At 44.1% G+C, this 16,908-nt stretch overlaps 2 protein-coding genes across 9 annotated transcripts in view; one reads left to right on the plus strand and one right to left on the minus strand.

Moving 5' to 3' along the window:
* Positions 1-3,910, minus strand: part of LOC138970722 (troponin T, skeletal muscle-like) — a 33,197-nt gene extending 29,287 nt beyond the window's left edge. For 2 of the 8 annotated variants that reach the window (XM_070343215.1, XM_070343210.1), the window contains exon 1: positions 3,753-3,908. The gene's annotated coding sequence lies outside the window, so the exon portion shown is untranslated. Of the gene's footprint in view, positions 1-3,538; positions 3,619-3,660 lie in introns of those variants that run through there. The other 6 variants (XM_070343213.1, XM_070343216.1, XM_070343212.1 and 3 more) reach the window with 6 other exon arrangements.
* A 4,963-nt stretch (positions 3,911-8,873) lies between these two features.
* Positions 8,874-16,908, plus strand: part of LOC138970297 (uncharacterized) — an 8,759-nt gene continuing 724 nt past the window's right edge. Inside the window, exons 1-8 of the mRNA XM_070342779.1 lie at positions 8,874-9,343; positions 10,742-11,274; positions 11,694-11,969; positions 12,215-13,128; positions 13,818-14,051; positions 14,430-14,545; positions 14,901-15,002; positions 16,206-16,467. Of these exons, the coding sequence (XP_070198880.1) occupies positions 9,074-9,343; positions 10,742-11,274; positions 11,694-11,969; positions 12,215-13,128; positions 13,818-14,051; positions 14,430-14,545; positions 14,901-15,002; positions 16,206-16,467 (2,707 nt within the window). The 5' untranslated portion in view covers positions 8,874-9,073. The remainder of the gene's footprint in view (positions 9,344-10,741; positions 11,275-11,693; positions 11,970-12,214; positions 13,129-13,817; positions 14,052-14,429; positions 14,546-14,900; positions 15,003-16,205; positions 16,468-16,908) is intronic.

Consider the following 16,908-nt stretch of genomic DNA (forward strand, 5'->3'; position numbering starts at 1 on the left):
TTTGATGGCAAGCCATCAATAAGCCATCAAATAAATGATGGGTTTTTGCTGGCAAAATTCTGGCAAAATGATGGCAAGCCATCAAAAAGCCATCAAATAAATGATGGGTTTTTGCTGGCAAAATTCTGGCAAAATGATGGCAAAATGATGGCAAGCCATCAAAAAGCCATCAAATAAATGATGGGTTTTTGCTGGAAAATTGCTGGCAAATTGCTGGCAAAATGATGGCAAGCCATCAAAAAGCCAGCAAATAAATGATGGGTTTTTGCTGGCAAAGTGCTGGCTTGCCAGTGATGGCCCATCAATTTGCCAATGTGCATACGGGTAATATGCCAGCATTGGGCCATAAGTGGGCCTTTGATGGCAGTAGTTCTGGCAACTGGCATTGCCATCAAAACGCCAGCAATGGCCCAGTTCTGGCATGTTTATTGGGAATTAGCAGTACCAAATTAAAAATTGCCTCTTAACAAAATTAAAGTATATAGTACACACACACACACACAAGTACGCACGCTCGCACCCCCGCCCCCCTATCCCCCCACCTCCCCACACAAAACAACTTACAGAATCTCAAACATACACAATAGTTTCTTAATATATACAAATGCCAGGTAAATAAGTGTGTAAATTGCTGGCAGATCGAATTTTGCCAATAAGCATCAAGTAAGTTAAATTGCCCAAAACATGTCACCTGGCCTGCTACCAGTGAGCAGATGAACCGCAAACTCTTTCAGAGAAAGTGAAAGGTGTTTTGCTGGCTTGCAGGTTATTTGTTTTCGCGCGTTACGGAAGGAATGGTTTTATCATCTTCTCTTGAATTGTTTGTGTTAATGGCTGAGTTCCAACAATGCTGATGAGCGAAAAATGAGTTACAACGAGAATACCAGGCTTGACTTTGGATCAGAGGGGGGGGGGAGGGGGGGGCAGAGAGAGAGAGAAAGAGAGAGAGAAAGAGAGAGAGAGAGAGAGAGAGAGAGAGAGAGAGAGAGAGAGAGAGAGAGAGAGAGAGAGAGAGAGACGCGCACACGTCCACGCCCGCACACCCACACACACACGCAAACACGCAAACACACACACTGAAAACACGTTTCGCAGTTTTCGCAATAATCCCCCCCCCCCCCCCCCCCCCCCCTCAGCGCGCTTACTCTCCCCTTGCTGAAGCTGGCAATAGTTCTAGACAAAATAACATCGGTGCCAGGTAGATAGATGTCTTTCTTGACATTCAACATCGGAATCGCTATCATCATTTGGCAATGGGTTTAATTGCACACCAGAACATCTTTCAATTTAATGCATGGTGGTCTTGAACTCAATTTAGAATGTGAAACGCTACGGTGAGTTAAGCATGTCCTGAACTGGGCGAAGTCGACTTCGCGAAGCCTACTTCACGGAACTGAACGCACGAAGCTATAGCAATGAGCTTTCGGTGAAAACAAGAGTTCGCGAAGTCATCGCGAAGTCGACCTTCGGGCTCAACTTAGGGACAGGCTCTATTAGGGAGGAGCGTAATTTCTAGGCAACAACGAACTGCAAACAAAGACTTTGTTTGTAATTTCGTAAATAATGCCATGAATGGTAAAAAAAATTTATCATTATCTTTTTAATCTGTCAGTCCTAGCTAGCAGTAACTGATGTCTGCACAAAGCATCTGGCGCATTATCCGAATCGCTGGCACATGCTCCCAGCTACGTCTAGAACGGTAAAGGGAGGGGGGGGGGGGGGGGTAATTAGTATGTAGTGAACTGACGAAGAGCTGACAGCTAAGACAGGCGAGTCATGCCTCGGTAGGTCTACACACGGTGATGCATATTGCTGAGTGGGTGTGTAATCAGTATCTACAACACAGACTGTAACATAACACACTGTCTTCATCTCCGCACGTGCAACTGAAATTTGGCACCGTCCCTTCACGTCTATTCGGTCAAGGTCACATACTTTTTTTTCTAGGTTGAGGTTATCCACAGGTGAAAGCCGTAACGACCTTTTCTTTTAGCACTGTCATCCCAACTCTGATCCGTATTAATCAATCAATATATTCTTCACAAAAAGAAACTTCTAAGCATTATTTTTATCAAAAAATCTCGTCAAGTTACATTATAATTTACATGCAGCTTACATGCGAAAGAAAATGATTTTTTCATGAATGAAAAATAATTTACAAAGCTGATGTTGTAGAAGGAACAAAACCATAATTATTACATTTACAGTGATTGACACAGAGCTCTAGAGATAACACTTTGTGTGACGAAATAGACATATAAAGCACGTGACGACTGACCGGCAGTTCACATTAATTACACCGGCCGGTGAAACGTGGTCGCAAGGTTAGAATAAAACTTGAAAAAATAATAGAATACAAAAGATATTTGAATGTAGCATATACGTGTACGGTACTGAACATTCGGAAGAACGGCAACAACAGAAAACAAAATTGCTGAAACCATTATAGACGCTTTTGAAATACACTGTATATATCATATACTACATAAGAGACACTGGACTGAAAAGAAACTGACAAATGACTAAAACAGACAGAGAAATACAGCCTTCACGTACAAGCGAAAGAAAAACAAACAGATAACCACTAAAAAGCAAAGGTTCATAAAAAGCAAAGGTTCCATTGAAATCACAACATTCAGGTGGACAAAAAGCTGATAAAAGATGTAAACGAAGATAAAATAACTGTTTCAATCTCTTTCCGACTGTCACCAAAAAGCTCGTTAAAACTACAGGTCACAGAGCAAACAGCTAGACCGCTGTTAAAATCATTAAAACGATGACGTCATTTCTCCCAAAACTCTAAACACATTCACAGCAGGCAACCTTCACGTGACCTATAAAGTTGCCGAGACGGCTCGTGCAACCGGCTTCACTGTGCCACGCCCCCTTTTTACGGGTCAACTTTATGTCGTCAAAATAGGCACAGCAAAAGTGAAAATGAAATACATGTGAGCATAAAATATATATTAAAGTATCTGCTCTCAAGAAACATTAGCACCGATGGTAGCTAGTGTGTCAGAAAACCAGTATAAACTGGCTTTTCCAACCGACTACTGAATCGTCTGCAACTCTGAGCTGTGTGCGGTGTGCACATAATCCACGCAGAAAATACACTCGTTGGAAAACGAGTTTGAAAGTCACATTCATCGCTACGAAAGTTGACACAAAATAATGGAAAAAAGAGGGAACAATCATTGCTCTAATGTTTACGCCGGGTATTCCGACGAGTGTCCGAAAAGCCGAATCAAAGATATTCTTCTGTTACGCTTTCGTCGGATTACTGTAAGCGCATACAGAGATACACTTTTCGAGAACGGTTCAGTTCGGCAACAACAGAAACAAAAGAAACATTACTCGCAGAAAAATGTCAATTTTTACTCATTTGTTCACGTTGATCAAATAAACAATAGCACAAAAGTTTCACGAGTAACAGGCCTGAGAAAGCCGAACCGTAAGAACTGATTGCTCACCCGGATTTTCAGGCCAGCGTCAGCAGTTCTAGCTCTCGTCTGCTAACTTTACTTCAGTACTCACTTACCTTGCACACCCCGTTCTCACCGGCTTCACTACAACACTGAACTTGATTGCAGCCCAAAATACCCACTAGGATCTACCCTTTACATCACACCCGGATCACATTTGCGCAATACATGTTCATACCTGTTGATATGAAAAGGCACAGGGCAAAAGACAGCAGGCGTGGCGGCCTTTGCGAAGAACACAAGAAAGCAAGCAAGCGACAAGCAACCTACCTAGATAAGTCGAAACAAGATGGCCGCCAAACCAAGGATTGGAATGTTTGTAGGAGGCCCTGGTCGCTGCAATGGATGTTTATAGCAGTGCACACTACATTCACCTCCTACTTTCTACTCGCGCTTTCTGGCAGACGAGATCAAAGGGGGAAGAAGGTTTTGACAAAGTTTCAAGAAAACTTTCGCAAACGACCAAAACTGGCACAAAACGCTACGTTATCGTAAACAATAACCCGAGACGAATAACTTTCATCCAAATTATTTGAAAAATTTAGCTTTAATTTGACTAAACACGATAGATAATACAACCCGCCACCCCTTTCAGCGCAAAATGAACTGATCCGCCGCTCACGCACACAGCAAGAAGAGGGATTCCCGCACGTGAAACAAGGTTGGTTCCAGCCCTGTGCTCCTTTTATGGGTAATGCCTAATGGGTAATCCGACCGTTCAGCACACGCGCTGCTTATTTCAGGGTCCCGTTAGCGCAGGTCTTCCAGCGAAGAATAGCGCGCTGGTCCTTTATTTTATGTTTTACTTCGTGCTGAGGTGTCTTTGAGTCCGCACACCGGTACACACGCCGGCTCGGAAGCAGGTCAGTGCAGGAAAAGGGGTTTATGATTATGGGGTCCAGAACAAACGATGATGCTATTAACAAAGACGCATTAGTGGACTGTTTTCAGTGGCTTGCCGGCTTGCGTCCCCAACAGCAATAAGACCCCCAGCCCCTTCCCATCCCACCAAAAAGAAAGACTTGAAATGAACTGAGAAGAAACAAGTCGCGTAAGGCGAAATTACAACATTTAGTCAAGCTGTCGAACTAACAGAAAGAAACTGAACTCACTGCAATTTTTACAGCAAGACCGTAGCATCGTCAGTCCACCGCTCGATGCGAAGGCAGTGAAATTGACAAGAAGAGCGGGGTAGTAGTTGAGAAGGATAGCACGCTTTTCTGTACCTCTCTTCGTTTTAACTTTCTGAGCGTGTTTTGAATCCAAACATATCATATCTATATGTTTTTGGAATCAGGAACCGACAAGGAATAAGATGAAAGTGTTTTTAAATTGATTTCGAAAAAAAAATTTTGATAATAATTTTTATGTATTTAATTTTGAGAGCTTGTTTTTAATTCAAATATAACATATGTATATGTTTTTGGAATCAGCAAATGATGGAGAATAAGATGAACGTAGTAAATTTGGATCGTTTTATATAAAAAAAATTTTTTTTTTTACAATTTTCAGATTTTTAATGACCAAAGTCATTAATTAAATTTTAAGCCACCAAGCTGAAATGCAATACAGAAGTCCGGGCTTCGTCGAACATTACTTGACCAAAATTTCAACCAATTTTGTTAAAAAATGAGGGCGTGACAGTGCCGCCTCAACTTTCACGAAAAGCCGGATATGACGTCATCAAAGACATTTATCAAAAAAATGAAAAAACAGTATGGGGATTTCATACCCAGGAACTCTCATGTCAAATTTCATAAAGATCGGTCCAGTAGTTTGGTCTGAATCGCTCAACACGCACACACGCACACACACATACACCACACCCTCGTCTCGATTCCCCCCTCTACGTTAAAACATTTAGTCAAAACTTGACTAAATGTAAAAATAGAAGCTCAGAAAAAAAAAGCAGTAACAAGGCGATGGTTCACATCTGTTTATTATCGTAGGCTTGGCCGGTTACGCAAAAAAAATAATCAGTTTTTTTTTTCAAACCGCCGGACCTTTAATTAACGGCACACACACACACACACACACACACACACACACACCGGCACACACTGTGACACACACACAAACACTTACACACACACACACACGCACACACACACACACACTCAAACACACACTCGTTTTCCATCCATTCATTAGCCAAGGCCTAATTAGTCTAATTAGTTTGCTGCATCACTTCAGATGATTGGAGCTATCTTTGCGAAAGCTACAGGTTGGCCCACAGACATATGAGAGGTTGGCCAAGCAATTGCAACGGGTTAACAGGATTCTAAACTACAGGCACATGCCTCAGATTATTTCTAAAAACTTATTTTCATCAATATTGTGTATTGACGTGTGAGGTACGCAGTAAACTATCAATCATGATGTATGTTACTGTCACAGTAAACATTTCGTCGATCGAATCTTGTTTAAAAAAAACACCCACAGACCATCATTGCTAGCAAACACTCAAAAAGAAGACTAAAAAGAAAGGGAGAAAGAGAGAAAAAGAAACAGTAATACAAGTTAACAAGCAAACAAGAGGCTTACTTTAACATAACACAGCAATTGCCTTTCGTGATCAAGAAAACAATGTCGTTTAACTTTAAATTAAACTCTATGCAGGCTAGAAAGGAGAGATGCGCAATGTATAAGGAAAGAAAATACATTGACCGGTCCGATAGTTTAACAATATTTATCCGGTTCCATTCCACCAAAATGTCTGAATTGATACAAATTAGATGCAAGCCACATTATCATTTTAGAATGATGTAACAAAACAAGAGTGACCTTTAATTAAAACGGTAGAAAAACAGTTGAACACATTACTCCCATCTAAAAATGTGATAGACCCTTTTCTCAAGCAAACGGCAATGGAACAGAGAACAAGCAAATAAACACATGGGATAAATGTTTCATTCGCAAGCTTACCGTGCGCTCGCACCTCCGATTCTTCGTAGAATAATGCACCGACACCGACACTAAATACAAAATAGTGCTCCCGTTCTCGTCTGGAAGCCCCCATAACGCACTCACCTGTCCCGGCCGGAATGTATGATGACACTGAACTGTGCCAAGATTACAACTGCGCTTTTTGGCAACAACTGAATGCCATATTCTTGTTCGGCTTCGGGGATGAGTGGGTTGGTGGAGGGGGAGGGGTGTGTTTGTTTGTTTGTGTGTGTGTGTGTGTGTGTGTGTGTGTGTGTGCCGCGTGCGTGTGTGTGTGTGTGCGTGTCATGCGTGTGTGTGTGTGTGCGTGTGTGTGCGTGCCCATGTGCGTGTGTGTGTGTGTGTGTGTGTGTGTGTGTGTGTGTGTGTGTGTCTGTGTCTGTTTGTCTGTCTGTCTGCGTCTTTGTACGTACATTTGGCACACACGACATTCGCTGGAACCGAAGCAGATTTTATGATAAACTTGTTAAACTGACTCCTGTGTAAATGAATAATTATGATACCAAAACAAGTCGCGTAAGGCGAAAATACAACATTTAGTCAAGCTCAGTCGCGGAACTCACAGAATGAAACTGAACGCAAAGCATTTTGTCCGCAAGACCGTACACTCGTAGCATCGTCTGTCCACCGCTCGTGGCAAAGGCAGTGAAATTAACAATACAGAAAAGCGCGGTAGCGGTTGCGCTGAGGAGGATAGCCCGCTTTTCTATATCTCTATTCTTTTTAACTCTCTGAACGTGTTTTTAATCCAAACATATCATATCTATATGATTTTGGAATCAGGAACGGACAAGAAATAAGAAGAAATTGTTTTTAAATCGATTTCGGAAATTTAATTTTAATCATAATTTTTATATTTTTAATTTTCAGAGCTTGTTTTTAATACGAATAGAACATAATTATATGTTTTTGGAATCAGAAAATGATGTAGAATACGATAAACGTAATTTTGGATCGTTTTATAAAAAAATGATTTTAATTAAAATTTTCAGATTTTTAATGACCAAAGTCATTAATTAAATTTTAAGCCTCCAAGCTGAAATGCAATACCGAAGTCCGGCCTTCGTCGAAGATTGCTTTGCCAAAATTTCAATCAATTTGATTGAAAAATGAGGGTGTGACAGTGCCGCCTCAACTTTTACAAAATGCCGGATATGACGTCATCAAAGACATTTATAAAAAAAAATGAAAAAAGAATCTGGGGATATCATACCCAGGAACTCTCATGAAAAATTTCATACAGATCGGTCCAGTAGTTTACTCTGAATCGCTCTACACACACACACACACACACACACACACACACACACACACACACACACACACACACACACACACACAGACACCCCCCCACACACACACACACACACATACACCACGACCCTTGTCTCGATTCCCCCCTCCATGTTAAAACATTTAGTCAAAACTTGACTAAATGTAAAAACGATTAAAGGCACAGTAAGCCTCCCGTAAACCATCACAGATACTGTCAGGCTTTTACACACAGTACAAACACCCTTTCATTTTAAACACTCACCGCTTTTGAACATCCTAGGTGCCCTCCGTAAAGAGCGAGCAATTTCCAAAGAATGTATTTTTGCGTGGTTTATCTTACCCCTGAACCATCGCGAACCCGTGTGATCCAGTTTTCTTTTTTCACAATGTAGTCGTTTGTGATTTCAATGCGACTCGCTGTAAGCGTGTCTGCAATAGCAAGTTATTGTGTACCTCTGAATCTAAACGCAACAAACATCTGCGATTCACACGAACTAGAGCGGTGGAAGTCGACAGTTCAGAGTAACGGGCGCTAGGCGCAACCGTCGTCTGCTACGAGAAAGATGGTTTGCGTGACACGTTTTCGGGCTTTTCTTTTTTCAAACTTTCAAAACTTCGAATTGTACTGATCTTGTCTTGATGAAAAAAGAATTCTTTTATGATTTAAGAATGTTTGTTTTGGCCTAACAAGCTGTCACGAAAATAAATTCTTTGAAAATTGCTCGCTTTTTACGTAGGGCACCTAGGATGCTCTCAAGCGGTGAGTGTTTAAACGAAAGGGTGTTTGTACTGTGTGTAAAAGCCTGACCGTATCTGTGATGGTTTACGGGAGGCTTACTGTGCCTTTAACAAACACCCAAAACATACAAAAATACAATCAGATTTTAATGTGATCTTTTGACAGGCTGTAGCCAGGAAAAGGTATTTGTTTTGTTTTTTGCCCCTGGGTTCACATTGGCATATATAGGCTAATGATCCGACTAAAGCCCCTGTCCCCACCCCCCCTCCCCCCTCCAACAATACAAAACACAAACAAACAAACAAACCAAACAACAACAACACCACCAACAACAACAACAAACAAACAAACAAACAAACAAACAAACAAACAAACAAACAAAAAACACACACAAAAAACAAAGACGCAGAACGTTTTTCTGTCGGAGTACTACAACCGAGAAGCTAAACATCAAGGAGCAAATGACGCAGTGTTCGTCATTACGTCATCATCGACGATAGTTGTGTCGTAAGCATCAAGCAAGACCGTCTGAAGAAGATGAGAACAAAAATGTTTCATCCCACACGTTTTTCTAGCTCAGTTCCGAATATAAACTAAGCCCGGTGGTAATCAAAGAGTTAATTACCAGATCATGAGCATTTCAACGACATCGAGTGGCGACAGAATAGAGGACGACTTTGTCATCCTGGGTTCGAACGTTGTGCGCGAGGAGATGGAAGACACCACTGAAGGATCAAAATGTAGATCTAAATCTTCTCTCCAAGTAGATCTACAACAGACTTCCCACACGCGTCGCGAATCGCCCAGCCGGGATGCGCGTCTTAACAGCTGTGAGGATCCGAACCCAACAGAACGGAAACATGGGAGAGGGCGTGGCCACAGTGGACCGGAATGGAGAGAGGTTTGTTCGGTTTTTCCTCCCGGCTAAAATATTGCTAGCTAGGGCAACTTGAATCGAACGCTATCATAGTAAGTACATACTTTATTAGACAAGCATTTTCTAGAATTTCCTAAACGGTTTTTTTCTTATCCATAGTTGTCAACAGATAAGTGATTTAGTTACCTCGCCGCATTGCAGCACGAATGCGAAGTAGGAGGCTAGTATAGTAGTGGTATTTTTTATTGTTTATCGTCTCTTCAGCATTTTAATGCTATTCGAAACAGTAGTAGTAGTAGTAGTGGTAGTAGTAGTAGTAGTAGTAGTAGTAGTTTGTTTGTTTGCTTAACGCCCAGCCGACCACGAAGGGCCATATCAGGGCGATGCTGCTTTGACATATAACGTGCGCCACACACAAGACAGAAGTCGCAGCACAGGCTTCATTCATGTCTCACCCAGTCACATTATTCTGACACCGGACCAACCAGTCCTAGCACTAACCCCATAATGCCAGACGCCAGGCGGAGCGGCCACTAGATTGCCAATCAGTTTAAAGTCTTAGGTATGACCCGGCCGGGATTCGAACCCACGACCTCCCGATCACGGGACGGACGCCTTACCACTAGGCCAACCGTGCCTGTAGTAGTAGTAGTAGTAGTAGTAGTAGTAGTAGTAGTAGTAGTAGTAGTAGTAGTTGTAAGTAGTATTGCTTTTTCTTTTTCTTTGCCATCAGTTCGAAACATATATTATTTTATAGTTACCCCACAGTACAGCAGTACACCAGCTTGCTGTTAGCTCAGTATGCTAGGTTTATTTTAATATGAACGAAAATGACAACAGCTAGAACATAAACATAAACCTTGTTATGTGTACCGTATTGTACCTCTGAACGATTAAGGTCATCGTTACGACGATCTTGGCACAGCAACATTTATTTATTCTTGTTGTTGTCTGTCGTGTCTTTTGTTTGTCCGTTTTAAAGGCCGTTAGGTCGAGGTTCTCGTGAACGTGTTATTACACCCCCGGTATAGGGGTGTGTATAGGTTTCGCTCGATGTGTTAAATTTGTTTGTTTGTTTGGGTGTGTGTTTGTGTTCGCATATAGATCTCAAGAATGAACGGACCGATCGTCACCAAACTTGGTGAACAGGTTCTATACATTCCTGAGACGGTCCTTACAAAAATTGGGACCAGTCAAACACACGGTTAGGGAGTTATTGGTGGATTAAGATTCTACAAGGACTTATAGTGGGACATATTAATGGTCAAAGGGAAATAACCTTCTCAGTTGGTGGCAGTGAGAATGGTTATTTCCCTTTGACCAACGGGGGTGTTTTTCCTACCTCGGAGGAATTTCTTGTTTTGTCTTGAATCAAACGTTCCAAAAATGTAACCTTTTTTGTGTGTTTTTGCCTTACGGCAGCTCCACAAAAAGAAGAAGAGCCTGAGACACAAACTGCGACCCAAGACAGGCAAGGAGGACAACTCGTGCAAAAAGCAGCACTCAGATCATCCCAAGGCCAAGGCCACTCCGGGCAGCACAGATCTCTCCTCGGGTCTGGGAAACCGAGATCGAGAGACGGAGATGACCTCCTTGCGAGGAGAGCACACACATGCCGTCCATGATACAATCGCCAGCGTAGGCAGCAACAGCTACTGCAGTAACCACGACGACGAAAACGACCCCAACGACGTCTCCAAACGCAATCGGCACACTTCGCAGCGAAGGTCAAGGTCGACGAAAGCGTTGGCGGACGAGGTCAGGGACGGGTCAAGGTCAACAAGCAGCCTGGAACTGGGTCAAGGTCAGGACACGGATACCTGTTCGGAGGGTCCGACGGTGACCATGTCGGACGCGGAGGGTCAGGATTCCGACTCGTCCATGGTGGAGATTTGTAACATGTCCGACCATCACATCAGGCTGTTCTCCGGTCTTAGTTCTGAAGAGGTGTTAAGGTGAATTGTGTGTGTGTGCGTGTGTGTGTGTGTGTGTGTGTGTGTGTGTGTGTGTGTGTTCGATTCTTCATTGATATTGGGCTCACACACGCACACATACAGAGAGAGAGTTACAGAAACAGTACACAGGCAGACATTAAAACAGTTCAGATAGAAAGACAGACAGACAGACAGACAGACAGACACTCACATACAGACAGAATGACAGAGAGTTGATGACGAGAGAGAGAGAGAGAGAGAGAGAGAGAGAGAGAGAGAGAGAGAGAGAGAGAGAGAGAGAGAGAGAGAGACTGAGAGAGAGAGAGAGAGAGAGAGAGAGAGAGAGAGAGAGAGAGAGAGAGAGAGAGAGAGAGAGAGAGAGAGAGAGAGGGTCATAACTGATTATCCCAGTCACAACACATCTTTTTATCTGAATCTAGCGAGGCAGGGTACGGCACAACAGGCTCAAGACAAGGTCACGTCGGGCGAGACGATCAGGATGATGACGCAATAGTGACGTCAGCGCTCTCCGACCTGCTAGGCGGCTTGGACTCTCAGATTCGCGCCCTGTGCAGAAACCTGGAATCGCTGGCTCGCTTCCGAGACCTCGAAGCCACCGCGGACGACGAAGACGTGACACCGGAAGCGGAAGATGTAGCGGGGATGAAAGATGGCGAGAGGGAGTTTATAGACCGGTCAACTTTGGATGAGGAACGGTGAGTGGTTGTGATTTCTCATTTGCATGCGGGCTCGGACACAAGACACTGACTCGGTAAAAGCAAATCAGGACAAGTTTTTCAACTGCCTCCGTGTCAAAGAACGCTATACCCCGTTAAGTGTTTGTGGTCACTGCGAACACTTCGACCACGTTATTCTTTAGTTCTTCTTGACTTAGCACACACAGATTTGTCTAACTCGCATGTTAATTAATTCCTTGATCTTTTGCATTTTTTTCTCCCAGATTCTTCGACTGCATATCGCCAGAGCTTGACGGCGAGAGAAACAGCAGGAACTTCCCACCCTCCTCTCCTCCACCTAGACGAAGCGCGGGGATAGTTGTCGGTCAGCGAGAATCGGGTGAAGATCGTGACAGACCCTCCGTGACCAGACTACAGCCACACTGCAGAACAGCCTGGCACGACGACAAAACACAATGTCCGGAGAACTGGTCAGCAAAACCATCTTGGGGGCAAAAGGGGGAGGGACAACCGCAAAAGACAAAGCAGCAGTCCCCGAAACGTCTAAAGGAAGAAACTTCCAAACATCTCAGAGAAACAACTGAGGCGGCAATACCTCAGACAGAATTGCAGAACATGGGCGGCGAAGAAGAAGCAAAAAGCAGCCAGAAACATCAGCAGACACCATTGCCCAAAAGCAAAAAAGACCGGACACCGAAACGCTCCGAGATACTGCGATTGGAAGAGGAGGACATGACGACTACCTCGACCTCCAAAAGTGGGTCACACGAATCCATCCACGCCTCGAGGAGTAGCCCGAAACATAAATCCATGACCTTCATGGACACGCCCTTGACCTTAACCTTGAAGGACACGTTCAAGGTCAAGTTTGGAAATGGCCGCTGCAGCTCTCTCCCGACACTCGTCTCCAGCAAAAACGGCGATGATGACTCCGCCAATGTCATAGAGGTGTGTACGGAAAGCAACATCGACAGATCATCGGAGTCGCTGATGGCTGCTCGTAAAGAGAGTAGCTTGACGGCTGATGACGCAGAGAACGAAGGAGGAAGAGAAGGAGGGAGAGGAGGAGGGGGGAGAGGAGGGGGCGACGTGTTGGAGATGAGAGCGTTGATCCAGATGATGGAGCAGTGGCAGGTGCTGTGGGTGATGTGGAACAACCACAAGCGACAGCTCAGAGGTCAGCCAATCGCCATTTTGTTTCAACTTTGTGTTTTTACAGAGAAATGATCGAGTCTTATTGTTATTTGTTTTGGGCTTACCTACCGTATCGCATGTTAAACAGTGACTATGTCCAAGGTTGCCATTTGACGATGCTCAGGTACAATGATGATGATGGTAGGCTCACCTATATAACGTGGAACCATGACTCTCTGTTTCCCTTTTGCTTCCCCCCTCTCAGTCTATCTCCCACGCATTCCCTCTCTCTCTCTATCTCTCAACCTCCACCCCCCTCTCCGGGCTTTGAAAACAACAAGCCAGTCTCTCTTTAGGACGAGGGCCACATGTAAAAAAAGCACATCACTGCTTTAAGGGCAGAGTATACCTGCGCAGTTTCAGCGGCACAGACGACGCACTGCATATTATTGATGCTGCGATAGGGATTATGACGAGTACTTGACCTGTTTTCCTTTCACGCAACGTGTAGCGGGCTAAGATAATCTGCAGTGCGTTGTCTGTCCTGCTGAAGTTACATAGGTGAGCGCCGGGCCTTACTCTATTCTTTTAATTCTCTTGTCATTCTTCCCCCCCCCCCCTCCCCACTCTCTCTCTCTCTCTCTCTCTCTCTCTAACTCTAACTCTCTCTCTCTCTCTCTCTCTCTCTCTCTCTCTCTCTCTCTCTCTCTCACTCTCTCTCTCTCTCTGCAGACGTTCTGACGGCACGTGAAAGGGAAGCAAGTCGGACCACTCGCCAGAACGAAGCGCTGGCGCGATCACGTAACGTGATTACGTCATTGAGGCAGCAACGTCACGATCTGCATCAGCAGATGCAGCTCAAGGAGCAGGAGTTTGCCGCCACGCTGCGTTGCCATAGAAACGAGACGGCGTTTCTCAGGAGGAAGGTGCTCAACTACTTGGACGAGAAGAAACATTCGCTGACAGGTATATATGGGGAATTTGTTTTTTAATAAAATATTTAACTGGACTTTTCTTGTGAGGATCATTCGGCGATTAGTCATGTTCTGTCTTAGCCTCCGTCCCTTCTTAGTCTTACTGTGTCTGTGTGTGTGTGTGTGTGTGTGTGTGTGTGTGTGTGTGTGTGTGTGTGTGTGTGTGTGTGTGTGTGTGTGTGTGTGTGTGTGTGTGTGTGTTCTTTTTTTTAATTGATGGTCCATTTCCATTTATAAGAGATAATGTTCTGTGGGTTCTCATGATCAGTCGAAAAAAAACCACCCACCCACTCACACACAGAAAGCACAGAACATGTCCATGCTGACGAATAGGCTTGTGGGTGATGCTTATAATATGTGTGCCTATCAGCGGCGAGTGACCCCGCGAAGAATGACAGCCGGTTGGCCAGTCTCCTGGACTCCTTGTTGTCTGTGCACGTGCACCGAGAGCGTTACATGGCGCTAGACCTGGCCAAACAGAACAAGGTCAGTGTTGTGTTGTGTTGTGTTGTGTTGTGTTGTGTTGTGTTGTGTTGTGTTGTGCTGTGTTGTGCTGTGTTGTGCTGTGTTGTCAGTGTTGGGTTGTCTTGTCTTGTCTTGTCTTGTCTTGTTGTCCGTACATGATCGTCTCTATTTTTTCTAGGTTTTGCAACCGCTGATTTTGCAAGATCATACACGAACAAACAAATAAAAAAAAAAACAGATGAAAACAAAAACAAATAATAACAACCAATCAAACGAACAAACTGACCCGAAACAAGACAATATCGAATAAAGCAACAAAGACCTTCCCAATGTATACACATATGAGAGTTCACCTGGTTAAACGTGTGAACAACAGATCAACGAACTGAAGCTACTGGTGGTGAGGCAGCAGCTGGCCATGGAAGAAATGAAGGAACAGAACGCAGACCTCAACCACGCGCTCAACACTCTCATGCAGGTCGGTGACAGTGCTCGTGCTACTCGTTCGCCAAAAATGGGTCATGGTGTTAGTGTAGGGTTTCATATGTTGATTAAATTGTGAGCCTTTGTCTTTGCCTGTGTTCAAATGCCATTTTGATCCTTTTTGTTTGTTTTTATTTCAATCTAATTTTGATCTTTTGTGTAAGCATATACTTTTTACTCTTCTTCTTCTTCTTCTTCGTCGTTCACTAGAGCTCTTTTTACTCTAATTTTGATTCTTTGTGTGAATTAATATTTATTTTGATTTAATTTTGATTCAAAGAGTTAGCTTGTATTTTAATTTCATGTTATGTTATATGAAGTCTTATATCGCGCGCGTATCTCCAGACTCGGACTCAAGGCGCAGGGATCTATTTATTATGCCGTGTGAGATGGAATTTTTTACACAATACATCACGCATTCACATCGACCAGCAGATCGCAGCCATTTTGGCGCATATCCTACTTTTCACGGCTTTTATTCCAAGTCACACGGGTATTTTGGTGGACATTTTTTTTATCTATGCCATTACAATTTTGCCAGGAAAGACCCTTTTGTCAATCGTGGGATCTTTAACGTGCACACCCCAATGTGGTGGACACGATGTCTGTTTCATTTGCTGTCTCCGTATACTTGCGTGAGTGTAAATTCTGTGCCTTTTTAACCACAAGGGCAAGACAAATCCCTGGAGAACTCCGGAGGATGAAATAATCTGTACTCTACAGTGTTTGTTTTGAGCGTGAACTTGTGTACTCCCCTAAGTTATCGCGGTGTCATTGTCTGTCTGTATCTGTCTCTCTGTGTCTCTGTGTGTGTCAGTCTCACGCGTGTGTGTGTGTGTGTGTGGGGGGGGGACGCTGACAGACAGACAGACAGGCAGACAGATAGACAGATAGACAGACAGACAGACAGACACGGCCGGACGGACGAACAGACAGACAGACAGACAGACAGACAGACATACACGGCCGGACAGACAGACAGGCAGACAGACACGGCCGGACAGACAGACAGACAAACAGACAGACAGACTGACAGACTGACTGACTGACTGACTGTGACATAGTCTAGCGGAAGGGCACGGAAGACCTTGCAAATCTGTTCTCAGTTCGTCCAAGGCTACAATCGTCATGGTGATGATCAATGTAAGAATCCATGTCAGTTTTTAATCATGGACTTTTCACTTCTTTCTGTCAACAGTTTCTGCCAGACCAAGGCAGCAGCCCCTCTCAACACCCAAACCTACCTCGAGCAGCCTCATCCACCCTCCCACGATTCACCTCCACCACCGCCACCACATCATCGTCAGCATCGCCGTCAACGGATGGTAGTGGGGGGAGACGGGGGTACGCCCTTCGGGGACTGGGACTGAGCGACGTCCTGCAGTGTGAGCGATCCCTCTACCTCCCTCACCACTCAACCTCGCCCGAGCTGGCTGCTGTGTCTGTCTTTGGCATTGGAGGTCAGTATTCTCGAGGAAAAAAAAACCCAGTTCAGCCCACCATCTCAGATCATTTGGCTTGGTTTTAAAGTTTGGTTGGGCATAAGACACTCCCTCCACTTGGTTTTATACCAAAAATTAACAGCCTTGTTGCTCTCTGTGCCCTGTTGGAATTTCAAGTGAGTTTTGATGAATTAAATTCGTCAACGCCACTAGTTAGCGTCATGAACAGAATAGACCTATATTATACACTCATCATTCCGCCCCTCTGAGTCAAACCCATGACCTAGCTCAAGCGAACCACCAACTTGGACAGACAAACTTCGTTTCGTCCCTTTTTCTTACATCCTAAACGTGATTACACCCCGCCTTCACATTTTTTCCTGAGTTCTGGATTTTTCCCTTGATTTATCAAAACCGGGCCGTATAAAAGAATATAAAGCAGCCGCCCCCGGAATAATT

The sequence above is a fragment of the Littorina saxatilis genome, linkage group LG7 (genome assembly GCF_037325665.1).
Source record: "Littorina saxatilis isolate snail1 linkage group LG7, US_GU_Lsax_2.0, whole genome shotgun sequence".
NCBI classification, from domain to species: domain Eukaryota; kingdom Metazoa; phylum Mollusca; class Gastropoda; order Littorinimorpha; family Littorinidae; genus Littorina; species Littorina saxatilis.